The sequence below is a fragment of the Argopecten irradians genome, chromosome 1, assembly GCF_041381155.1.
Source record: "Argopecten irradians isolate NY chromosome 1, Ai_NY, whole genome shotgun sequence".
NCBI lineage: Eukaryota > Metazoa > Mollusca > Bivalvia > Pectinida > Pectinidae > Argopecten > Argopecten irradians.
Genome location: NC_091134.1, coordinates 21,360,353 through 21,386,677, shown reverse-complemented (window position 1 = coordinate 21,386,677; position 26,325 = coordinate 21,360,353). Strand labels below are relative to the sequence as shown.

General features: G+C 33.6%; 3 protein-coding genes and 1 non-coding gene across 6 annotated transcripts; 2 read left to right on the top strand and 2 right to left on the bottom strand.

Moving 5' to 3' along the window:
• Nucleotides 1-220: 220 nt before the first annotated feature.
• LOC138320634 (large ribosomal subunit protein mL51-like) lies at nucleotides 221-4,458 on the top strand. The gene is made up of 4 exons (XM_069263758.1): nucleotides 221-563; nucleotides 2,694-3,073; nucleotides 3,517-3,621; nucleotides 4,087-4,458. Exons 2-4 carry the CDS (start codon nucleotides 2,740-2,742, stop codon nucleotides 4,311-4,313), a joined length of 666 nt encoding a protein of 221 aa, XP_069119859.1. The 5' UTR covers nucleotides 221-563; nucleotides 2,694-2,739; the 3' UTR covers nucleotides 4,314-4,458.
• On the bottom strand, nucleotides 323-395 carry Trnaa-agc (transfer RNA alanine (anticodon AGC)). Its single transcript has one exon. It is a non-coding gene; the product is annotated as a tRNA-Ala (tRNA).
• Nucleotides 4,459-5,250: 792 nt separating the features above from the next.
• LOC138320618 (transmembrane protein 107-like) lies at nucleotides 5,251-10,563 on the bottom strand. Of its 2 annotated transcripts, none has more exons than XM_069263729.1 (4): nucleotides 10,223-10,563; nucleotides 7,946-8,013; nucleotides 7,532-7,632; nucleotides 5,251-6,535 (listed from the first exon to the last, which is right to left on the bottom strand). In XM_069263729.1, the coding sequence occupies exons 1-4, from the start codon at nucleotides 10,304-10,306 to the stop codon at nucleotides 6,369-6,371; spliced, it is 420 nt and encodes a 139-aa protein (XP_069119830.1). In that variant the 5' UTR covers nucleotides 10,307-10,563; the 3' UTR covers nucleotides 5,251-6,368. The 2 variants fall into 2 exon arrangements, with proteins under 2 accessions (XP_069119830.1, XP_069119838.1); XM_069263737.1 differs by having other exon boundaries at nucleotides 6,393-6,907.
• LOC138320609 (coatomer subunit beta'-like) lies at nucleotides 10,563-25,910 on the top strand. 2 transcript variants are annotated; one of them, XM_069263708.1, is made up of 22 exons: nucleotides 10,563-10,705; nucleotides 11,578-11,715; nucleotides 12,047-12,133; nucleotides 12,447-12,573; nucleotides 13,168-13,316; nucleotides 14,746-14,892; nucleotides 15,174-15,273; nucleotides 15,507-15,649; nucleotides 15,934-16,133; nucleotides 16,340-16,539; nucleotides 17,012-17,118; nucleotides 17,266-17,409; nucleotides 17,792-17,922; nucleotides 18,257-18,464; nucleotides 18,727-18,837; nucleotides 19,344-19,558; nucleotides 20,104-20,196; nucleotides 20,503-20,683; nucleotides 20,902-21,036; nucleotides 21,412-21,552; nucleotides 22,034-22,066; nucleotides 24,369-25,910. In XM_069263708.1, the coding sequence occupies exons 1-22, from the start codon at nucleotides 10,703-10,705 to the stop codon at nucleotides 24,402-24,404; spliced, it is 2,829 nt and encodes a 942-aa protein (XP_069119809.1). In that variant the 5' UTR covers nucleotides 10,563-10,702; the 3' UTR covers nucleotides 24,405-25,910. The 2 variants fall into 2 exon arrangements, with proteins under 2 accessions (XP_069119809.1, XP_069119816.1); XM_069263715.1 differs by lacking the exon at nucleotides 22,034-22,066.
• Nucleotides 25,911-26,325: the final 415 nt, after the last annotated feature.

Here is a 26,325-nt window from a genome sequence, read left to right as displayed (position 1 = left end):
ACCGACTTTGTACATAATTATCTTTGAATCATTATGTGGGCAGGCACATGTGTTAAGTCGACATATTCTTCTGTTTAATGCCTAAATTATGTCGACATCATTAAGTCGTAAGTCGGCAACTCGATGGCAGTTTTCAATCATAGACTGCAACCGTCTCAGAGACTATATGTTAAAACATTAAAGTAAAAAAAATACCAAAATTACATTAAAGTAAAAAAAAAAAAAAAAAAATGGTTGTTCTATCAAAATTGAATCATAGACTTAACTCACCACATCGACAAAAATAAAATAATTAAAACATACAAAAAAAATAAAAAAACTTTGGAGAATCCGGGTATCGATCCCGGTACCTCTCACATGCTAAGCGAGCGCTCTACCACTTGAGCTAATTCCCCTCACATGTAGCAGAAGGCAAAACATATTATATAAACGTTGTAAGCATCTCTCGGTCACCTAAATGTTTGAAGCGCTCGGTTTCAAATTTGATCATGGTCCCTGGGCAGCTTGTTTATAATGGCGAACGAGCAAGAGAGAAGCATTACCACTTTTGTGGTTTAATAATTGTAAGTAAACATACAGGTTTCTTTATGTCAACGAAACAATACACATATTTGCCTGAATAATGTTAACTTCAAGCTCTACTCTAACGATATTTTATATGAAAAGTTTAGTTTCTGCACTTTCTAGTATCCTTTTTTTGAAGTTCGACCTAACATTACGCTGAAGAATGTGAAAGGCAAAGTTGAACGGAAAAGGAAACTGATCGGCTGCTCAGCAGGCCTTTTCAAAAGCCGATAGGGACAATTACACTCATATATTTAGAGTCTACTATATGCACGTAGAAATATCAGTGTTCAATTAAAATAGCATGTACTTGCCGGTAATCAACTTTATGTCCAAGTCATTCACCTTGAAATTCCAAAAATAGAGTGTTTTCAATGAATTAGAAGAAATCAAAGCTTAAAATTTAAATGCGTGTTCAGTGGTGCATGGGTCAAAATTAACAATAAACTGTTATTGACTGAATGGACGAGGTTGTATTTGTAGGGACACACCTGATCATGATCACAAAACCACAGGTGTTTGTAGACTAGCCTGAGATACTGTGTCCCTGTCACCTGACTTAGACATTAATTTATCATAATAATGATGTCATTATGAAGATTTAAATAAAATAACACAGCGATGTATCAGCAAGGATTGATGAAATATTTATTCTGCATATTACATGTTACAAGGTTAGTTTTAATTCACTGTCAGTGAAAATCTAGGTTACCCAATCGAGCAAATAGAAGTCAGAGTTCAATTGCCCGGACCAGTGTTCTACTTGTTCTGAGCTATTTGGCAACCATCAATGTCGAACCCTGCTCTTTGAATATCAATTACGTCATTCAATCTAAATAATCTAGATTCAGCAAATGTTACTAATTTAATGAGAAGTTATGTACATGTTTTGGTAGTTTTGGGTGGTTTTGAGTAAATCGTTGAGCCCCATTATGACAGATTGATGTACCAAAAAGCAACATTTAAGTATTAACATTGGTCTTTTCAACAAATGAATACAAATACATGTAAAGCAATCCGTCATTTAGAGATGATTTGCATACTGTGAGAAAATATGGATGACAAGAAGGGAAATTTAGAGTTGTGGAAAAGAAACTACTTTATTGATATAATATAACATACTTGCATGAGAAAATGGATTGCATTCATTTGTTGAAAAGACCATGGTAAGTGAAGTTTCTCAGTGAAGTTTTGTAAGCAGTCTGAATCGGAGATGGCCTAGATACCAAACAGTGTTGACGATTTCCACCTTTTGAAATAGCAGTGCGCTCTGGCCCTGACCAGACATCAATCTGTTATAATGTCTAAGTCTGCTGTCAGGACCAGAGTATCTCAGGCTATTTGTGGACATGTACATCAATTACAATTTATTTGAGAAAAAAGAAACTTTTACACTAATGTTATGTACATGTAATATAATGTCCACACACACTAGAACAAGTAATCATCCACTCCCTTCCGGAAGACGTGGACCATCTGTCAGAAATCGACCGCCAGCCTTCAGTCAAGCTACATCATTGCAGCTTTGCATGCATCTGCACATAATAATGAAATTTTTGTAAAGTTTGCCAGCTAGCTAGTTAAGGAGGGCACTTATTTGCATAGTTCATTTTCCAAAAGACTATGCAAATAACCAGATTCATATCCATGACTATGATCAAATTTTGTAAACCCCGCCAATTAGAGACAGCCATTTCATTTCACCGTCGTGAAATTCTGACATACATGGCGTAATATCATGTATTATTTTTTTATGTCACTTATTGTTTCTGTCATGGATGTCAAAAGGAATTTCCTGCCCAGCACAGCCAATAAAAATGCTCCTGGATATGTGACATCATTCAAAAATATTACACTGGCAAATTCACTGGATATCAGACAGATTATGTGATAATAAATTAATTGATATACAATTGTATTTGTGCTAAAAACGTTCATTCTGTATACGATTAATGCATCCAGATTTTCAGCCAGATGAAGCCTCTCAGTGAAACTTTGTATAATGTGCATTTCTCACTGGAAGAAACTATAGGCATCAATTGCATATCTTTGACCTAACAATAATTTTTAGTCGTTATTTGAAAACTGTTTATAATTTATAAGCATCTATTATTTATTTTTCCTTTCAGATGATATCTGTCCAGATTTACAGCTGAACTATAAACAACATTTACCATGGCCTGCACTATAGGAAAATTATTCAGCCATCTATCAAAACCTTTTGCTGTGTCTAAACTCTCAGTAGCTAAGGGTTCAGTAAAACCTCTTCTGGTCAGTCAGGAGTCCTTGCTTCTTGGACAACCATTGGTGTCCTGTATACCAGTATCATGTTGTAGTAACTGGTCTCAACGCCAAAAACCTAAAGCCAACAAGAAGAAAAAGTTTGAAAATGAAGATGAAATTCCCGGAACTCGATATCAAGATGGACCTAACAAATATCAGCCAAAGTCACCATTCAAGATTAGTACCCCAAGGTCGTACGGATATCATGAAAATATGTTCAAGGGAGGTGAGCTAAATTTTAATTTGTATTTAATATTATAAACTCTTTTTTAGTAAAGCATTGGAGTAGACTGTAATACTTTTTTGATTGATAGCCCTAGTGCATTGTCGCACATTTATTATGTGCTTCTTACAATTTAAACTTTCCAAGAGTCATCACTTAGATTGAGCTAAACATATGCAAGTGAAGATCTGAAGATGGTTCTGGCAAAGTGTCATTATTTTAGCTATAGGGTCGGTAAGAAATTCGAGATGGTTACCACAGCCACCATCTTGAAAAACATAACGGTATTTCAAACATCTGTACTTAGGTCTACAATAGAGATCTAGCAGAGATATGATTTGAACTAATTGCTCTTCATTAGATTCCATAGAATCAACTCATTTTCAGTACAAAAATGCTTCGTATGATCCAAATTTGTCAGATGACTGTTGATCCTCTTGTTTTAGGTCTACTTCCACGTGATGACAAACCATTTAGGAGTATGACGAAATATAAACCAAAGGATAGATGGGATGAAAAGCATGCTCTATTTGGACAAAATGACTATATAGGTAGGTTGATAAAATAGAACATTGGACATCTAGTTTCCCTTAGAGTAATAAAATTCCTCAATTTTCAGCTTGGAATAAGTTAATTAAGTATAGAAATTTATTTGTTTAAAAGCCTAGAAGAGATGGCGATATTGTAAGTACATGATGTAATTATACAGGATTGTAAAACAATTTTTTATTGCATGTCTAATATATTTCCAGGTTTATTTTTAGAGATGATGAAAATTAAACACTTTTTAGGTTGAGCTTTGTGTCTACCATTCGGATTCTACCATTGTTCAACCCGCTATTTAACTAAGGATGTTGTTCACAATTGGTATGACATTATTCAATTAGTCATGTATTTATATTGTATGGAGTTTGGGTAAAAGGTTAAAAAAAATCCAGAAACCTTTCCTAGTTGTGTATGGAGTTTGGGTTAAAAAAGAAGCCTTTCCTAACTTTTGATGGTTTTTTTTTCATCAGATATTCTTGGAGATGGGGACATTCATCCTGCAGATCTTCAAAAGGGTCCATCTTGGCTGATTGGTCAGAAAGACAGGTCTGAACTACACAGACTCCTTCGTAGACTACGATTTGATGGGGAAAAATTAAGGGAAACATTCCCATCTAAACATCACGACATGAACAAGAGGGTGCGATACCTGTATAGGAGATACAATAAACGGCGTTCTCATAGATTAGGTGGTTGATGAATATTTAGAAAACTTTAATTTGTGACTTCCTGAAACAGCTTTTGTATGGATCTTAATACTATGTGCCAGCCGTTTATGAGTGTCAACTGTATGTGTTATAATATTAAAGAGAAGAGTTTACATTATTAAATTATGAAAAAGAAAAAAAAAATCCTTTAATCTTTGTTGTCTTTAAATATCATAATAGACCAGTTAATAGTTAACCATATTACTCTGAATTCTAATCAAGGCTTCATAAGATTTAAAACTTGTGACCTTGAAAGTAGGTCAAGGCCAAGATTACTCTTCATTTGACTCCATTTTGACTTGGATTAATGTAGTAAGGGCATTTAAGGATGTGTCAGGTTATGGCAGCGAGTGGTGTGTTATCAGGCAAACCTAATACTGGACAACTCCCTGGTGGTTTGAAACACAAGACCTAGATATTGAAGGTAGAATGGAGTGAGACATTATATATCATTGGACATTTAACTTACCCAGTACATAATTACAGAGAACAAGTTGTTGAAAATTCAGTTTGGTTTCTATCAAAAATGACCTTGAATGTGGTTCAATGTGTTCAAAATGACCTTGAACAAGTTGGTATCCTTTTGTATAATGCAATAATTATGTGGTGGTTGGTTTACCTGAATCTAAACAAGAAATAACTGATCACCACGGTGTAAACAAGTTCTCCAACAAATGACTTGTTTATCTAGGCCAAACTCTTGTCTTTCTAAATTAACATATACAATGTAAATTGAAGTTTGATAAACATGATAATCAACAGTCACTTGTTGGGAAACCTCTATATACCCAAATAGTCTAATGAGCAATATGACAATCATCCATATTTTGGTTATTCATTTTATAGACAAAAGGATATTAGTCCAGTTCAACTGTTTTGGAATCGAAGGCTTAGTTTTTAAAATGATACATAACATGATATCAAGAATATAAATATATCTTTTTTATTTACTTAAATAAATACAGTCATTTTTATACATAAGTAGAAATATACAATTGAATCACATACATGCACATCTGATATGTATATTAAGTACATATATGTATATATTTCTTTCTGATTTCCTGCTGTACTGTATTTTCATTCAATCTTGCTTTTTGGGGGGAAAAAGACATCGCTTTGCACTCTTTAAAGGATTTTTAAAAGAGATAACAGACTTGGTAAACTGTAAACCTGCATATACCCTTCTAACTGAAATTTTAGTGAGTGCGTACGGTAAAGCAATGATTCATTTGAGTAAAATCTTAATTTAGACTTACAAAATTATGTTTACATTTTCAATAACAACATCTGAGACCAAGATTCAATTTATATACACTTCTGCAGTCTACAATTTGACAAAATGCTGTGTATTATTTTCATAGATATTAAATAATTCAATTTCAAGCGATTACATTATCAATACAGATCTAGCTGAATACATGTAGCTCTACAAAAAGTCTACAGCTTGGTACATGACTTTGGACGGCAATATGAACAATGAATATAATCTCACAACCATTCACATTTTCCTGATGCATACTTTTACATTGTAAAAACATCACTTGTATATTTCATATTTTTTGTCAAAACTCATGATTTACATCTACTCTTACTTTTACTAAAAGAGTTGTATTTCAACAGATAAAAATATGAATTATTGAAAACTGCTATCTATATATGTTTACTCAATATTAATGACCCTTGTGTCATCAAATTACATTATTGAATTTCATATCTAGCATAAGACACAGTATATTATTTTCATAGATATTTTGTGCTTTCAATAAAAAATGGTACATTATAAGCAATTTATATTTCTTGCAAATTATACTGGGCAAAGTTAATAATGCACATGCACTAAATTTTCAAAAAATTAATGATTAAAATCAGTTAATATACTAAATCACTCAAAAAATGTCAATAACATTGAATTGTATGACAGTGATTTTTCATAAGATCTGGTTCTTATGAAGACGAATGGTATTGACACATCAAGGCTTCTACTTTTGGTCATCCAATTTGGGACCCAGTCCCTCACACTGCTTGCAGGGAACTGTCCTTTTTTATGCTGTACCTTTCCTAAAGAATGCCACTCCTATCATGGTTAAGATTTCTCCAACTGCTGGAAGAGCCACACAGAATGCAAACACGTACCAGTAATAGTCACATGACCATAATTGGAAAAGAAAGAATACTAGAGTCACGGCACCGGAGGCATGGGCTGCTGTAGCTGGTATGTTGTCAAGGAGACAAATCAAATTCAAGGGGTCAAAACTTCACAAGACATTCTTCATACTATCAAGTTACTTCAATTCTGGCTTGAATTGTTTGTCATTTCTAGTGGTAGCAGAAGGCAAGGTGACAAGTATGTATGACATTGATGCGTAAAATCAAAATGATAATGTTGATGATACAATTTCTTAATTGATTTATTAATGCTATAACCCACGTCTGCAACAACCAACGCCTATCATTGTGATCACCTCCGTCACCGTGGGTAGGGCACTACAGAAAGCGAACACGTACCAGTACCTATAGCACGGCCAGGACCAGAATAGGTAGTAGGACAGCGACACACACGCCCCACAGTGAGCACTTATAGCTGAGGTACGAGTCAAGGAATAATATTTCTAACGACTTAACATACATCAGGTGACACAGGCCTATGGGAACTTTTGTCATCTAAATTGTGGCGTTTATCAAGGAACAACACTTAAACAATTTTGTTTTGATATTACAATGGTATGTATGTTCACTATTGCCAGAAACAAAATTCATTCATATCTCTAAGCATACAAGTATAAGAATAGTCTTTAATTTTTCAGCATTTAAAACTATCAACTTGCCCCTAGTTGTTTAAACAAAAGTGACTTTATCTTTTACAATAATGGATATGCTTCTTTTGCTTCATTTGGACATATTAAACTAATACACATATTTCCGACATCTACGATATAGAGATCAAACAAAATTTCCAAATGCTTTCTCTATAGCATTAAAGATATGAACTGGGAAAATTTGCCATTCAGGTATTCATTCAAGTTAACAACTGAAGTAAACGTTCCCCACAATATTTTTTACCTACGTCAGGCTAAAGTTATAAGCTCAGGAAAAAATTATTTAGGGAAATTTCCTATTTTATAGTATTGTTATAAATTATCCCTTGTTACATATGGAATACCGACCATTATTGTACCATGCTTGTATCAGTCAACAAAAAGGATACAAAGTAAACTTTGGAATGGCATGAACATGGAGATACCACCAATGAAGCCGATAAGTTCTATTACAAATAGACCAAGCGTCACTGATAGCCCAATGATCATCCTGTAACAGGGAAAATGGAACAAAAGGAGAATAAATTTGTAGGTTTATCTACTAATTAAAATGTACTATTCAATCAAAATACACACATGAATAGAATACAAGGGCACTGAATCTTTAAAAAATAATTGGAGTTCTTTTGAATGTTAATAATATATATGTTAATTTTTAATTAATTGAGTGATATCTGTAACATGTACATGCAGCTTTTATCTTTCATTTTAAACCTCGTTAGCTAAATAGTATCTAGCATATGTAATTGTACAATAATTTCTTTTTTATGTGCAAAGGGAAATAACTCTCAAATGATACTTACTCTGTGTCTTTTGTGTTGAATTCATCAGCTGTGTAGTTCAAGGGGAGGCATTGCTTTACATTATCCTCCTGACAAAATTAGACAGAAATTGAATTATCTAACACAAAATTATTTACAATCTATATTATGTGTTACAAATAATATTTCAAAATATTCATTAACTGAAAAGTTGTTTTATGTATTCATCTATTATTTTCTTTTAATCATCATAATTTTTATGCACATTACATTTACACTTCTTATAACTTATCTTTTCTCCTTTTTTATGCATATTACATTAACACTTCTTATAACTTATCTTTTTTCCCAAAGATTTTCACATTTTGATATGTATCTACACTCTGATATTTCCGTCAAAAGTGCATGTCTAGTGTCGGGGGCAGAGTCACATAGGCTAGTAGGATTTGGGCTTTCATTAATTTACAATCATACATATATTTAATCAGGATTTAATTCGAGGCATACTTAGCAGGTGTTAGGTAGATTAATTAATATATACAAAATAAATCATTGCAGTTAATAACAGATCTGAACAGGGGTGTAGAGATTGTAAGTGATCGGAACTCCTGGAGTATCGAGGATGATTTAAGGCAAACAGTAACATATCAAGAAATGAGGGGGAAGTGAAGCGAGACATGGCTGATTTTATTCTCAATGACCAAGTAGCTCTAGAGCATGCTGTGCGGTTAAGATGTCTCAATATATTACCACAAGCCCTCTACCTTTGAGTTGCGTGTTTGAATACCATGTGGGACCGTTGCCAGGTACATCTGTACTGACTGCTGGTCAGTATATTTTTTTCTCTAGGTACAGTACTGTTTCTAAACCTGGTACGGTCTTAAATGACCCTGACTTTTCAGACTATTGTTATGGAACTGTACATGTATGTTTCTACTACACTTTATAAAATGCATTGCTGAAAAGGCTTTAACAATATTTACTAATAGAGAGCACTCTTTGACAAAATGACGCCAGAACTTGGCTGAAGAGTGATTTTTATTTAGTGTCTAAGTACTCACTGATGTGTTTTTAAAGAATTCTAGACGTTTCTGTAACAAGTCGTTTCGGTAATAAGTTGTTTCGGTAACAAGTTGTTTCGGGAGTACCGAAAAGAACTTTTTAGTGGTTTTTTTGTACTCAACATTTCTTTATTTATTTGTATTTTCATGGCATATATTAGCAACTTTCTTTGCATCAACGCATGGTATTAAATTCAATACGTACTGTGTAATAGATTTCAATTGGCAACCAAATTCTCCTCTATAAAATCTACAGAACACTCGTAAATTACTTTATAAACAGAGTTTTTTTATCAGGCAATTTTGCATTTTATTTCCATAATCAGCACAAATAATAGAGCTTTGAAATGACATTATTTAAGTACATAATTAAAATACAATTACAAGTTTGTACCATAAACTGCTGTAATACTGCATTAACCAGTATCAAAATGGTATAAGATCAACATACCATTCCGGATAAAAAAATCTAGATAATTTTACAATGCGTCTTGTGAAACTGGCTCATATGCATGTACTCATGGGACTTAGTGACGATTGCCATTGATGTTTTGAAAGGGGAGAAATCAAGCGCCGCATGCCCGTCAATCATACCTGAATCCACACTCATCATCAAAGAGACGTCCACAGGAACTTGTCAGCGACAGAACTATTTACCACAAGTAACATTACTTCATTGTGGAAACAGATAAATGGATTAATATGCATTATTTGTACTTATTACCATACCAATGTCACTACATATGTATTTATTAAAGTGTCCGTTTTTGACCATAGAAAATTATATGTCGAAGAGTACGTACTACTACACATGATCAAATTCGATTAAATTTTCACAGCTTATGAACTCTACTCTATAAGAGATTGGAAGTTTTTTTAAAGACAAGTATATTCGCAGTGAAAATTATGAACCTATCTAGAGAAAACTACATTTTTCCTATTGAGCCTAAGGCAGTATTGTAAATATCATAATCTATTTCACTGATAAAGGCAAAACAATTGAAATATATATATATATGTGTTTGTTGTAAATCTCTGGGAGAAATAACTTGATTGCGTCATAAAATAACCCTATCGAAACTACATAAAAGTACCGAAACGACTTTTCTATGTGTCCCGAAACGACCGTACAATGTACCGAAACGACCAGCTATGTTACCAAAACGACTTGTTACCGCAACAACCCGATACCATTTTAATAGGCATATAGATATATGATACAAACATGTAAAATGTTGAGGGGAAAAGAGAAACATACTCGTGACCATAAAATTACTATGACGATAACCATATGTGCAATGATTGTCAGAAATCGAGCCGGGACAAGGCCGTTCACTCTCATTTTGTCGAATATTGACGTCTCAAAACTTGAAGACACCCGTTTGCTTCCTTGTCAACAGACTTTTTATGCTGCAAGTAATTAAATAGTCCTTCCTTTCACCAACCAGGTTACTTTTTATGGAATGATGACCACGCAGACTACATTTAGTCCAAAGTGTTTTGACGAATCAAGCTTGAAAACCACCCGATTTCAGTTCATAATGAGGAACGCGATAGTGTCTGTGCTTGTTTCGCGGCCATTTTCGGAAGCAGTCTCGCGTCGTTCTCGGCAACGAGATTTCCGGTAACGCATGGGCAGACACGAAGCCGGACGGAGCCACGTAATTCTAGCAAACGTACACTTATTTTATCGTGTGGTAAACAGAATAGCATTTGCTTACGAGAATAACAGACGAAGATGGTAAGATTATGTTGTGATAAACATCCGTATCGCTTGAATATGTAATTACTCTCTTAGCATCGTAATGGTAGCAACAAAGAATTAAAAATAACCATACTTCACATGTCAAAATTGCAGAAGAAGGGGGGGGGGGGGGGGCTAACTAATTTAGAATTAGTTGTATGTTGCAGTGTCTGTACTAAGTACCGTATTTATGGACGATCGGCTTTGTAGATGGAATCAATCTCAGAAATGTCTTTTATATCGTCTGATGTGAAGCCGACAGGCTAGTTTACACCAAATTACACGAAAGGAAAAAGGCTATATAAACATTGAAACAAAATTTCAAACATAAAATAATGCCGCCTCCCTACTTTAGGACCAAAGGGTCAGCTGCGTTGATTTTTTGAGTCTGGTCCTAAATGAAGAAGAAGCCACACTGATCAGTCCATTACTTGTTTTAGTAGTAATGGTTCTACGACAGGTCGATCACCAACGAAATCAATGACCAGTCAAGTGTATCTAATGTCAGTCAATTGGTTTTGCATCCTGCTAGTGTCTAGTGGGGAGGGTCCTGGATTTGAACCAATGTTTGGGTGTGCATTTTTCTGTTCATACTTAATTTCAAGCAAAGGGAGTATGTTGAATAGGTCGGTATCTTACCTGTATCTGGGTTGAGCAATGAGTCTTCGCAGAGTGAATTAGACTAAAAATAGGGGAATTGTAAAAATTTCAGGGTCATGTCATTGGCCTATTTTCATAACATGTTGTGTTTCCATAAAAATGATAACAGCACCTGCTATGAAAAAATAAATTTTCAAGTTGAAGATACTATGCTTATTGATTGTTATGTCGCTATATAATTTATAACAATTTATTGTTTTTCTTTTCAGCCGCTTCGTTTAGATATCAAGCGGAAATTGTCTGCTAGGTCAGACCGAGTAAAATGTGTAGACCTCCACCCATCTGAGCCATGGATGTTGGCTAGTTTGTACAACGGCAATGTTCATATATGGAACTACGAATCACAAGTAAGTAAACTGTTGTCAGTTTAAATTGTTGGAGAGAAAAAAACCAGATTATACCTGTAAAAACTACTTTTACTGACATAAAAAGATATTTTTACCACATATTTGAAAGAAAAAACTTCAAAATGATTTGGGTTTTGATGTGAATTTCGGAAGGAAATTATATTTCGAATAGCAAGGCTCCCAAACTGGCCAATCACTTTAATAGAAGGGTGTTTTAAAATGAAATAAAATACATTTCTTTCAAATAGGAAACTAGTGACAATACTTTTTAACAGGCCGTATTTTAATGATTCATTAACATATTGAATACTCTTTGGCTTTTGAATTTCAGCAATTGATAAAATCCTTTGAAGTATGTGATTTGCCTGTGAGGTCTGCAAGATTCATCCCTAGGAAGAATTGGATTATAACGGGATCTGTAAGTCAAAGAGTTACCACAAAAAAAGTCATTAGTATTGTTGGAATGTTTACATACTAAATTCTGGATGTAGTATGTAAACGCCCATTAACACAATATATGACATATGTCATACATTTGAAAAAGAAAGAGAGAGGAATATTGTCTGAGCAAGTAGTGATATTTATTCCAATTTTGGTTTTAGTCTTTTTATTATCATTATTTTATGTATATTTGTCTTTAATTAAGCATATATGCAAGCTTAATGATTTAAATTTCTTGAACAGTATTTTGTAATTTTGTTTCTCTGAATAATTCCCTTTGATCTTTCCAGGATGACATGTCAATCCGGGCGTTTAACTACAACACACTGGAGAGAGTTCACCAGTTTGAGGCTCATTCGGACTACATCCGCTCTCTTGCCGTTCATCCAACACAGCCATTTATCCTTAGTAGCAGCGGTCAGTTTGAATATTTCAGATTTCTTGTCCTTCTAATGTTTATACTCAATTGCCAACATCTGATTGTTTTAATGTTTTAATTTCATAAAACATGTATAAACATTTACAAGCAATTATTCAAAGCAATACATTTCTGCATGTCACCATAAAAATAATTGTAATGTGGTTTGCTATCCAAACCACAAATGAGATATATATAGGTATTTATTTACAGTACAAGTTTACAGACAGTTTTAGTTATTCTGATCGATCGGTAATCATTACAGTATTTCATTAGACGTAGTGATCAAGCGACACACAGAGGATCATGTGGATAGATTGACCTAACTTTACGGTGTGACATACTTACCAGTGCTACTTAAACGTGTACAAAACTTGAAAAAATCGTAATAAAGGCCTTTGCGACTTATACATGGGTGTGACTTATTATCTGGAAAATACGGTATATTTCTTAACCAAACCACAGTAGTGTTTAACATGCTGGTTGTTCCTGCCATTTAGTACTTTAGGAGTATGTATACAAGTTTCATAAGACATCTTAAGTTTTGTTTGTGAGATTTATTTTCCATTAACCAAGATTGTATGTGTTAACAGACGACATGCTGATCAAGTTGTGGGACTGGGAGAAGAAGTGGACGTGCACACAAGTGTTTGAAGGCCATACTCACTATGTGATGCAGATCATCATTAATCCTAAAGATAACAACACATTCGCTAGTGGTTCTCTCGACAGGACTGTCAAGGTAGGCGGGATGAGGTCTCAGTCAATTTCATATGATACATATCTAATAACACTTTTATGTAGTTACTGGTAATTAATTTATAATGTTAAAATTAATATGTACATGATTGTCACAGTGTAGAGAAGTGCTTTATCTGAGTCTTATAATCGTGTTGCATTGTATGTCATTTAAGACTAGCTAGGACCATTAAGGATGTATTCTTCTGAGGTTTCAGTCCCGTTGAAGTCTCGTTTCAACATAGACCAAAGAAGTTATGAGATTTTCAAATATAATGTATCAGTATATGTAGCAAGTTGCCAGATGCAAATTTTGTCAAAAAATTACATTTCTATTTTTAGTAGATTATTTTATACGGGGATTTTAAGAAATGGCCCATTTGGCGGCCATTTTGAAATTGTGTCTTTTTTCGCTTCAAGTAGAGCCACCGTTTTACCATTTTTTCCTGAAATTGTTTTTACTTAAATCATCACTGCGCCATCATTTTTAGCTGTATTTAACTAATTTTTGCTGCAAATCGTTACTAGCTTAGTAGTAATTAAAATATTTAGCATTAATATGTGAAATGATACACTTTTGTGACTTTCTTTTTACATTTAATGATAATTTTGGCACTTTTATTTTTTTCTCTAAAATACTGAAAAAATAACAAAAATTCAAATAGGGCAAAAAAGTAAGCACACGGACCCCCAATTTTTCTTCCTGATTTAGAAAGAACAACCGTTTCCCTATTGATATGCAAAATAATAACAAAAGTTTAATACCAGAACTTTTTCTGTAAAGGGTTAAATTTGGCAAAAATGGCTGCAAATGGTGCATTTTTTAGCTCAAAATTAAGGGGTAGGGGTAGCATATGTTGTTATTCTGAGAAAAAATATTAGTCTATTTGATCAAAACTGATATATTTTTAAAGAAGACTACTAGAAAATGAATTCTACAAACATTCATACATATCAAACACCCCATTAGGAAATTATGGCTTTAATCTCTATCTTATATGGTCAAAACGGCAAAATTCCCATAAAATCCAATATTTTGTCAACTAGGTATCTTTGAGTGACAATAGCTCAAAAACGAGCACACGGACATATGTTTTTTCTTCCATTTTCTTTTATGGTATGAACTCCTTTTTCCAAAAATCTATATGAGAAAAAAAGTTTAATACAAGAAAATTTTGACTTCTCAGAGGTGTACAACCATTAAAATATAGAAGCACTCATTTTTCCATTTAGGAAAAATCTATAATATGCTTATGATTCATGTAGATTTCATTAGTTTTCATCTATTCTTAAATATTCTAGATATTTGTGCCTTGGTGTACTGAAAATGATATGCCATAGCCTTGTATTATTTTTGTAAACTAAGAATTGGAGATATATGAGTCATTTTATTTTGATTAATGTTTATGAGGACTGAACGTTATGTTTTGTAGGTTTGGCAGCTGGGCTCCCCAACACCAAACTTCACCCTGGAAGGACATGAGAAAGGCGTTAACTGTCTAGATTATTACACAGGGGGAGATAAGCCATACCTTATCTCTGGAGCTGATGACAGACTTATCAAAATCTGGGACTACCAGGTAACATAGATTATAAAACATTATGGTGATGTTTCCCTGTAATGAATGGATGATTTTTTTTTTTGGAAGATGTTGAAGTTCACTTGGTTCAGTGGGAAAAAAAAAAATTCTTGTAATACATATCAGTTCAGTCTTAATTATATGCTTGTATATTTAAAATAAAATCGTATTTATTTTCCTATCATTAGAACAACAAATTTAAAGCAAATTATTTAATATGTAAAAAGAAAATTAAAAGTTTTATATAAAAATATATAATAAAAACATTGATGTTTTGACAGAACAAGACCTGTGTACAGACACTGGAAGGACACGCCCAAAACATTTCAACAGTCTCCTTCCACCCAGAACTCCCCATTATCATGACAGGCTCAGAAGATGGTATGTCAGGTTTAAAAAGAGACTGAAATTTTAAAAAAAAAAACATTACTTACTGTATTTAAAATGGTTTTAAGGTGGAAAGATATGATAATGTATTTTCCAGGAGAGAGTAAATTATAATGTAAATATAATGCTACATTGGTACACTTGGTTACCCCATAATTTCTTACTGTATCTGGTAGGAAAATTTTGTTAATGACCAATTGTTCAATGTGATCTTGTATTATTTATAGGGACAGTTCGTATCTGGCATGCTAACACCTACAGATTGGAGAGTACGTTGAACTATGGACTAGAGAGGGTGTGGACTATTGCTTGTCAGAAAGGATCCAATAATGTTGCCCTTGGATATGACGAAGGAAGCATTATCATCAAGGTAAACATATATATTGTTTACAAATTTCATGGGAAATTTATCTTATAGATATTAGAGCTACGGAAATTTCTTGATCCAGACATCTTATAACTGACAGAGCTCAGGAAATTCCCTGGACAAGACATTTTGAAACTATGACAGAGTTAGGGAAATAAGCAGATAAAACAACAAATAAAATGTGTATGTATAATTATGAAAAAAATTACTATTTTAATGAAAAAGTGCTATTTATTGGACACTGAAAAAATAACATTGACGTGTACATTTAAATTATCTGTTCCTAGCTCGGAAGAGAAGAGCCAGCAATGTCTATGGATAACAGTGGAAAGATCATCTGGGCCAAACACTCAGAAATCCAACAGGCCAATATCAAGGCCATCAGTGATACCGAGATCAAGGATGGCGAGCGTCTACCTCTAGCTGTCAAAGATATGGGAAGCTGTGAGATATACCCTCAAAATGTCGCCCACAACCCTAATGGAAGGTAAGCAATATACCCTAATAGGATGCCTCCTCAATGAAATCAAGTGAGATGGGTTCATTCGTTATCGGTGTGAATTTCTTTGCATTGTGGAGGTTTTATGTCATTTTAGTCTAAAAATACTGCCATACTTAACGTCTGAAACTGCAAATTTGCATAATTTTGTCTGTTAAATTTCGTTTATTAATGTTACACATTATTATTTGTAGATTTGTAGTGGTTTGTGGAGATGGAGAATACATTATATACACAGCTATGGCTTTAAGGAACAAGAGCTTTGGGTCAGCCCAGGAATTTGTGTGGAGTAACGACTCGTCCATCTATGCTACAAGGGAAAGCACCAGTATGGTGAAAATCTTCAAAAACTTTAAAGAACAGAAGTCTTTTAAACCTGACTTTGGTGCTGAAGGTAAGGTTTGGATCTTCATGTCAAATATTTATTCAATTGTCAAATAGGTTGTCATCTGTTTTCACTTGAACGGCCTCACAAGTAAAATGAACAAAAACAAGTCAATATTATAACAATTAAATGCTTTATTTTGTGATGTCAAACATGATTTGTGTTAAGATCTCATGTCTGTTCTGAGCAATAAGGAAAGAAATGTCTATTATTAAAAGATTTGAATAGAGTTAAATAAGATAAGTTATTGTCTTAAACTCCATATGTAATTTTCAATTTTGACAATTTTTTCTAACAGCTATGTTCGTACGCAGCCAATTTTATTATTATAAACAAATCACTCCATCATTGTGGGTGTTATATGTTGTACCTGTGTACTGTTGTACCTGTTATATGTTGTACCTGTGTACTGTTGTACCTGTGTACTGTTGTACCTGTGTACTGTTGTACCTGTGTTCACATGTTAATGATTCTGTTGTAGGTATATATGGTGGTCACATGCTTGGTGTAAGGTCAGTCAGTGGACTGGCTTTTTATGAATGGGACAGTACCGAACTCATTAGAAGGATAGAAATCACACCCAAGTTTGTAAGTACTCACCTTGTAATCAACTTATTTTAAAATTGCATATATTTGAAAAGACAGCATTTTTGCAAGGATATTGTTGCTCATGTGCATGATTATTTGATTTTTATGTGTAGATTGTCTCATTTAGTAAATTTACTACTGTTTTAGGTGTCCTGGAGTGAGAATGGTGAATTGGTGTGTATATGCACTGACGACTCCTTTTTTATACTCAAATACAATGCTGAGGCTGTAGAGAAAGCCAAGGAGAACAAGGACGACATCACAGAGGACGGAATCGAGGAGGCCTTCGATGTACGTTTGTTCTATACACTAGTACCCTGTGCTGATAATACAATGATGGCTACAATATTGATGAGATAATCATGTGTATAGATGTTTAGTGGACATGAGGACAACATTTATTTGTCTTTGTTATTGTTATCGGTAACCATTTATAGTGAGTATAGTAATGGAACTCATTTGGTAACATATTGATTTGATACAATAATTGAATATTAATATTTCTTTCCTTCTGGATACAAGTTAAATAACTCATGAAAGAAATTGTCTGGTCCTCCTGTGTCAATTTTCTCATAGTTACACCATTCTGTACTGTTGTTATTTCTTACTTAACCTCCTCAATCAAATATACTATTATCTTACTTTACTACATAAAACCCTGATTTCTTAACAGGTGGTTGGCGAAATTGAGGAGACAGTAAAAACTGGTATCTGGGTTGGGGACTGTTTCATCTACACAAACAGTGTCAACCGTCTCAACTACTATGTCGGCGGAGAGATTGTTACAGTCGCCCACCTTGATAGGTAAAATCAATGTCAGAATATCTGTTTTAGTATAACGAAAAACTCATTAGTTTTTATGGTGTCATTTTCAGCCATTATAGGATCATGTATGATACTTTGTAAATCAATTTTGACAGTGGCATATAATTTCATGATACTTCAGATCATATGAAGCACATAGTTTTGACATCAACCTAAGATGTTGTGTTACGATCATGAATAAATTCAGTTTATACAGTGGCACACTATTTGATCTTGTATTAATTCAGTTTGGGCGATGGTACACTATTTTAGGATTATATACATACGTAATAATACTGTGCTGACAGTGATGTATAAATTCTTTCTATTTTAGGATGATGTACCTGCTTGGCTACATCCCCAAAGATAACCGACTTTACCTTGGTGATAAGGAACTTAACGTGGTCAGCTATTCGCTGTTATTGTCCGTACTTGAGTATCAAACTTCTGTGATGAGGAGAGACTTTGAAACAGCCGACAAGGTTCTACCTACTGTTCCCAAGGAACATCGAACAAGAGTGGCCCACTTCCTAGAAAAACAGGTTTGTTGATGCTTTCATTGTAGGCAACATTCTGGTCTTATTACAATGAAATATGTATTGATACATTAAAATAACTATATACATACATGATAAAAACTTTGAACAAATAAAACTACTTAAAATAAATACAAATTATTTCTCAATACCCTACAGCATTGTAACAAATATTGAAGCAATTTATAAGAAATTTCGTGCAAGACTACATTTCAGAATTATCAATGCTTGGATTATTAAGGGAATTTGTGTTTGTTTAATTTTCCAGGGATTTAAGTCTCAAGCTCTTGCTGTAACTTGTGACTCAGAACATAAGTTTGAACTTGCTGTACAACTAGGAGATCTGAAGATAGCTTACCAAATAGCTAAAGAATCTGAGGTAAGATTGAATTATGATTTCAGGACTTATGAGAGTACTCTTTGTAATAAATCTATGCCTGATAAGACTCTGGGCCTAGTATGAACATTGTTTTAGTACTGTTTTAATTAACTGTGGCATTCCTTTCATTTGTCACTGTTGACCAAATTACTTACTTTTTAGTATTATGTTCAAAGAGCATGAGACCCCTTCCTTCAAGTAGATTGGTTTTTTTTTTGGAATAAGCATTTATGAAATGAATGATAGAGAGCACATTTTCAAGAAAACAATATGCATGTTTATCAAACTAGATATTCAGTTATTTTTCTCTAAGACTGTAAGACATTTGTTCTTCAATAGGAATTTTAAAACTTGTTTCATATTTCTGGTGATTAAATACAGATTTTTCTACTGATTTGTACAGTGTGTTGTTCTTTAAACAGGACAAATGAAGGAACAAATAGAAATGTAATCCTATAAACCTGAAAACCTCAAAGATAAGCAAGTGATTTTTTTACCACATATAGGCTGAACAGAAATGGAAACAGCTGGCAGAGTTGGCGATAAGTAAATGTGAGTTTGGGCTGGCCCAGGAATGTTTACACCAAGCTCAGGACTTCGGTGGTCTCTTACTCCTCGCCAGCTCAGCAGGAAACAGTCAGATGGTAGCCAGACTTGGAGAAACTGCCGCCAAAGCTGGTCAAAACAATGTAGCTTTCATCTCTAACTTTGTACTGGGGAAGTAAGTAAATTGATATGGTACTTCTTAAGGTTTTGGTTATAGATTTGAAACCTCCTTATATGGGGGGAGGGGTAGATTTGAACATGAAGTTGCTTTACAAAAAGTTTTTTTTATTGCTGCATGATAGTTCTTTGTTGGAAGTAAAACAAAAAAACAGTACTGCTACACAATCATTTCTTGTGACATTTATGATTATTCCCCTCATTAAATCTTGGCTACAGAAATGGGGGAAATATTTGTCATATTTATAAGAAGGTCTATCGAGGAAAAACATAGACAGTAGTTATTTACCATGTCTGTGAAAAATCATATTAAAAAAGACATTCTAGAATCAAATATATGTAAAATACTACATATTATTGGCTCAAATCTTTGAATTATGTTTTGATCTCCGTGAAAATTCTCTGTAGGAGACAATTCTGTCTTCATTAATACATGAAATGAACAGTAGATTTTAATCCCTAAACATGTATTTGGTTGTTCTGTATTTTAATCATTAACATTTCTATGTAAATTCTACATGCCCTTATTGTAATTATTTGTAGATTGGAGGAGTGTTTAGAAGTATTAATTAAGACAGAACGAATTCCAGAGGCGGCTTTTTTTGCCAGAACCTACCTGCCCAGTCAGGTGACAAGGTAAATATAAGATCAACAATAAAAATTGTATATAGGATTTACAGGTTATACATATGATAATTAGTTCTATCTCATTTTTGAATAATATGACGTCTGCTATATAAAATGATGAAGGTGTTAAAAATTATCGGCCAGTTATCTTTTTGCAACTGTTCTGATGACAGCAACTTTTACTATACATGCATCCATGACACACAAACACAAAAAGCCATCCTAAATCACTACAGCTGTTAGAACAATAAGTTAGCTCATTTTAAACTGCTGAATCCACACTTAACAAATTAAAGCTGCGTTGTATGTTTATAGGGTAGTAGAGCTGTGGAGAGAACAATTAGCCAAAGTGAATCAGAAAGCAGCCAGCTCCCTGGCAGCTCCTGATGAGTATGAAAACCTGTTTCCTGGTCTGAAGGAGGCACTGAAAACAGAACAATACCTACGGCCACAGCGATCTCAACTCCTTCCCGCTAACAGTTACCCCAATGTCCCGGTAAGTCAACAAAATCATCTCTGATCTGCTCTTGATTATATATATCCTCTCATGTTCAGTGTTTGATTTCTGTCGGTGACTCCTATAAATAAGTGAGAATACTGACCACTGCAAAGCGTTTCACCACTAACTTCAGCAAGTTGTGTGTTGTAGTCTAACATGTCATTGGAGATCTTGGGTTTTAGATGCAGTCTCATCTATGTATTTATATATTGTAGCCCAACTCAGGCCGTGTGCCAGTTGAGGAAATGAATCAAGCTGAAGAGAGAGGGGCATTCCACTTCACTCCGAGTGGAGCACAAGATGAAGATGATGATGAACAGTTTGAGGAAGCCTCAGCCCCTGTACCACAGGTATCTCTTATGACACTGCCACTTGACTTCAGAATGTTAGTAATTGGTTGGGAAAAAAATACAAAAAATAGACTTTGATATGACTCTGGCTGTAAAGAGGATGCAAAAGAAGAAAAAAATGAAGGCTTAGTCTAAAACAATCTCATTCTTATTTCATTAAAAATTATTGTATTAAAACTTTTATAAGATAATTTACTGATGTAATAATTAACTGTTACAGGTGTATAATTTACTCTTTATACTGTATACAAGAATCAGTACCGATTATCTTATAATTTATAAACTCTCTGTTATGGGAACAATAGAGATTGACAAGTTCGGATATAGATAATAACATCACTACAGAACAGAAATAATAATTTTTTATGGTAACAGGCACCAGCCACAGAACCTTCCCAAAAGCCTGCTGACGCACCAACACAAGATGGACAGTTATCAAGCGCAGACATGGCAGACATTGAACAAGAATTAGAACTAGACCTTGAGAATCTGAATATGGATAATATTGATGCGTCGGTAAGTACTACTTGGCCAGAACTTTGATATTGATACCACAAAACATTATCTCTTTTCAAATGTTCTTTGTGCTTGTTTTTCAATATAAGTATTTTGCTTATTGATATAGGTGATGACATTGAATTCATTTTAAATTTTATTGTTTTTTGAATTTTTTCAATCCCCCAATGACTTTGAAGTTGACTAATACCTGGTTTGTAGTAGTTGTGAGGACGGTTTTGGCAAAACATGCAGAATCTTTCATCTTACATTTATAAACCCTGAGGTCTTGCATTACTCGACTGATCTACATATCACAAAGGACAGAAGGCTCCATGTTTCCATTCCAAGTTTATTCAATGTTTTTGTTGCATTATTTTCTTTGCTGGGATTTGGTTGCTTTAATATCTGTGTTTATTTTGCCGCTTGATAACAAACGATGTTTCTTTGGTCCTCGTTAAAGTGATTATTATTAAATGTGACCACACCACTCTCCTTTTAGGCAGTAGATGACAAAGAGCTAACAAATGACGAGGTAAGAGGCTCACTGTATATCGTCTTTTCACCTTGGTGTTTAGGTGCATTATGTACTTAGCTAATGAATGCTTCTAGTGGTGTTACCAGGGTACATATTCATAAAGATATCCTTTACCTCCCCAAAAGGCACATTTTGGTGGGTTTTTTTTCATTTCAATGACAATGATTGGCTAAAAATATATTATGGAAGGCTAAAAAAAAACTACAACCTTAATTTAGGATTAGCTGAATTTATATGAATTTTAAAGTTTGATTTAAACTTTATTAGCACATGTATTTTAAAACTATGTTTGATATGAATTTCAGCAGTTGAATGAAATTTTAATTTATTTTCTTACTAGTACCAATCCCTATTTGGTGAAAAGAATAGGTCTAGTATAACATCTAATTGATATAAGTCCTCTATTTCCAAATCTGGGGGACTGCATTTTGCCCATTAGACCTGGTTTAGTTTGCCATTTTGACCGTTTAACCTGGTTTAGTTTGCAAATTTTCTGTTTAACCTTGTTTAGTTTGCCATTTTAACCTGGTTTAGTTTGCCATTTTAACCTGGTTTAGTTTGCCAATTTTCTGTTAAACCTGGTTTAGTTTGCCAGTTTTCTGTTTAACCTGGTTTAGTTTGCCAATTCGCCCATTTAACCTGGTTAAGGTTGCCATTTTGTCCTTTTAACCTGGTTTAGTGTGCTAATTTTTTTTGTTTTACCTGGTTTAGTTTACAAATTTTCCAAATGGGGCTTAAAATTTGGTGAATGTGTAGCATATTATCTAAACAACATCAACCATAATAACAATTGGTGTTGCTTAGTAGGTAGAAATATAAAATGCATGTCTAATTCTGATACATTTACACATATATCCTCAAGTTTGTATGACGAAAGTATTACTTAACCAAGTAACAATGTTGTTTCTAACAAAATTATTAACGACTTCTTGGAGGAAAGAGTAAATTATATAACCATTTGATTACTAATCTTTTCAGTGTCTTTGTCAATGTGTTTTTAAAATCAAAAGTTCCAACCACAAAACAATGGATGTAACTCTTGAGAAAATGTAATTAATTACAATCGATTATGATATTACACGATTATGAATACCCCATGCCTGGATGTAAGGCTTGCAACAACTCAACATTGAGATGAAAGCAATGCATGCTTTGTCAAATCACATTTCCCAGATGTTTGCTGTGTGTGTTTGCTTTAGATGAAAATGCCAGTGAAATAAAAGTGTTGATAAAAGGACATATTTTCGTTCATAGGACAAAGATGGGTTCAATATTGATTTTGTCTTCCTGAAACTAATACAGTAAAACATATCAAAATCCTGAAGTTTGCTAGACCAAAATAATGCTCAAGATGATTTTGAGTGTCTAGTATTTTTTGACTAGGACGCTTGTATGGCGAAGCTTTAGTTTGAGAATTAGAAGGCCACAGTTTATAACCAGCCAGAGAAAATCATAATTTAATGATGATGCCTAAGAAGTCCATTTAGGTAATAAATAAGGGCATGGTGGTGATGACAAATAGCATGATTTAGCACCTTAATAATTAGTCCTGTGGCCTTTAATCAATTTATGCATATGTGTAACCTCAATTGTATGTTGATATTATACACGATATATCATTTATAATTCTGTGACACTATGTCACTGTTTACCTTTTATGTGTTTACACCCAATTATAACATAACAGGCCCTGATTTCTCGAAACAAACTTAAGTCAAAAACTGACTTAAGTCATAAATTTTCATATAAGTTACATAAGGAGAAAAACTTAAAGTTTTGACTTAAATCTGCACTTTTGTTTCGAGAAATCAGGGTCAGGTCAACATTGTAACCCTTACAAGTTGTATTTTTTATTTTTGAGGAGATAACAGTGATATAATACAAAACTTACTACATACTCAAAATGGTAACACAATTTCTGAGCCACTATAGGCTATAGCCGATTTACATTAAAATGAGTTCAGTAGGGGTGGGGTTGTGTGATAGTATCAGTACTAGATTTTAAATATGTAATAGCTACTGTAAACTAAAAAATTTTTCGCAGCTTTGTAATGTTGTGATTTCCGTTTCAAATCATTTTCGCAGAGATCAAGTTTTGCAGCTGTGAAATTGAATGGAGATATCTTTGAATTTATGAGAAGAATATAATCCACCTTTATTGTAGGCTTCTCTAATTTTGTGGAATTATGGGAAGGAAAATTGGTCATACAATTACACATACATGTATACAAATATTTTAATAATAGTTGATTTCCTTTTAAACTGGAAGTGAATTTCATTCTGTTTTTTCCTGTTCCAGGATGTGAATTTGGATGAAGAGTTTCTTGAGGATTGATGGAGAGGTGTTGTTATAAAGACAGTGTGATATATAACTATTGGGAACAAGGCAATTAAGTGGAGAGGGATGTAGAGGTACAGATGCTGGAATGGTCCACAGAAGTCATCAACAGACTCAGCAAATCATATATGCCAAAGTGATTTTCCAGTGATTCTCGTCTTCTTTGTCTCGTTTCTCGTAAAATTTCCCTAAAGCGTTTGATGGATGTTTTTTATCATGAACCAAGATTGACTGGAAATTATTGTGGAAGTGATTCATGAAAGTTTTGCCCAAGAACTTTAAAAAAGCATATAACTTATTTGAATGAAATAATTCTATTTATCATCAAAATATTATTGACTCCATCACTGTGTAGAATTATTTAATAATCTTCTTCAGTGATGAAATAGATATATTATTCTGAAATGTATACTGGATACAGTGCTTTGGGCTCAATGAATGGAAATAATGTTTCATGTCTACATGGTAAAACAAAATTGAGTTCAGTAATTACATGTTTTATGTCTCAATACATTATGCTGTGATCATCAGTATTGAAATGATAAAACATTAAGTTATTGAATACAATGGGCTCCTACCTTTATTAGGTTGTGACAGAAAGTCTTTTGTTTTACTAACAGTTTCTGTATAATGTGTATGGAAACACTTTCAATTAAATACTTAATCTGTGACTCGGGGTTAAGTAATGATCTTTTTAAAAACCAAAGGTCTAATTGTGTGCAAATGCAATTATAAAAAATATTTCTTTATAACTTTTCGTCATGTCGTAAAAATTTGTTGTTTTTATGGTACCTGTCAAACTGCAAATTTAAAGACACATTCAACTAAATTTCAATTAAACCAACAACAACAACAACAACAAAATCCACAGAAACTGTAAGCCATACTTAACAATTTGAAGCACTAAAAGATACCAGAGTCAACTGTTTTCTAGTATCAGAACACAAAAAGCTACTCTTTGATGTTCTGTACGCTGGGGTGGATGGTAAGATGATACTGATGTGCATTGTATTTTATTGTAAATAAATACAACAGTCCGTTTATGACAGAGACATTATTTATATTGTTTAAAGTGTAAAATTAAGTTGTCTTAAAATGAGTACAACTTCATTAAATGTGAAAGCATTTTTATTCTGTTATATTTAATAGTAGCCATACTTCTAATTGTGCTTTGTAAATTAAGTGCTTTGAAAAAAGAGGTGTATAATTATCATATTGAGAGAATCAGCACCTACAATAACCTTCCAAAAAGATAGGAAGGTCACTGTTGTTATTAATTTTCATTTTAAAAACTTCATTGTTGAAGTTTGAATGTACATTTTTTTCAGTTTTTCTAAATTCTGAACTTGTGATATCATTGTGGTCATAAGTAATTGGAGATGTATCGTTACCAGTAATGAAAATAATGTGAGTTGGTTCTCTATGGAATGCATGTGTATGAATGTTAATGTAAGGAATAAGGATATAGAGTAATGAATGAATAAACGACTTGGAGATAGACAAGAGTCTTTATTTTTCATCAAACATTAGGGAACCACACTTTCTGACAGACGATTGTCGTCAAAATTAAAGTGACAGCAAATTATTAATATTGTTTCTACAACTAACACTCAAACTCATGATAGCACGTTTCAAACCTATCTCGAACAGAAATGAGATAGATTATTACATGGTCCCCCTTCACATGACCAGGTCAATTGTTAAAAGAGGCTCAAAGACGACCATCTGTTTGTTGAAGAGATATTACATGTCGGAGAGGAAAAAAACAATGTACGTCATCTGCTTGAACATTTTCAGGACTTAGTCACCACCTGGCAAGTAATGCCAGGTATTCATGGGATTTCAGCAATCCTCTTTCTATAGCCATGAATATGTGTGTGGAAAAGATTAGTCTATAAGCTTAGTCAACTATCTGATG

Excerpts from the sequence above, each read along its gene's own strand:
- LOC138320634 (XM_069263758.1), top strand. The coding sequence starts at position 2,740 with ATGGCCTGCACTATAGGAAAATTATTCAGCCATCTATCAAAACCTTTT. Across the intron at positions 3,074-3,516 it reads TGAAAATATGTTCAAGGGAG|GTCTACTTCCACGTGATGAC; the intron begins GTGAGCTAAATT and ends CTCTTGTTTTAG. Across the intron at positions 3,622-4,086 it reads TGGACAAAATGACTATATAG|ATATTCTTGGAGATGGGGAC; the intron begins GTAGGTTGATAA and ends TTTTTTCATCAG.
- LOC138320618 (XM_069263729.1), bottom strand. The coding sequence starts at position 10,306 with ATGAGAGTGAACGGCCTTGTCCCGGCTCGATTTCTGACAATCATTGCA. Across the intron at positions 8,014-10,222 it reads TAGTAATTTTATGGTCACGA|GAGGATAATGTAAAGCAATG; the intron begins GTATGTTTCTCT and ends TAATTTTGTCAG. Across the intron at positions 6,536-7,531 it reads GCCATTCCAAAGTTTACTTT|CTACAGCAGCCCATGCCTCC; the intron begins GTATCCTTTTTG and ends ACAACATACCAG.
- LOC138320609 (XM_069263708.1), top strand. Across the intron at positions 13,317-14,745 it reads CTCTCGACAGGACTGTCAAG|GTTTGGCAGCTGGGCTCCCC; the intron begins GTAGGCGGGATG and ends TATGTTTTGTAG. Across the intron at positions 20,684-20,901 it reads ACAGTTACCCCAATGTCCCG|CCCAACTCAGGCCGTGTGCC; the intron begins GTAAGTCAACAA and ends TATATATTGTAG.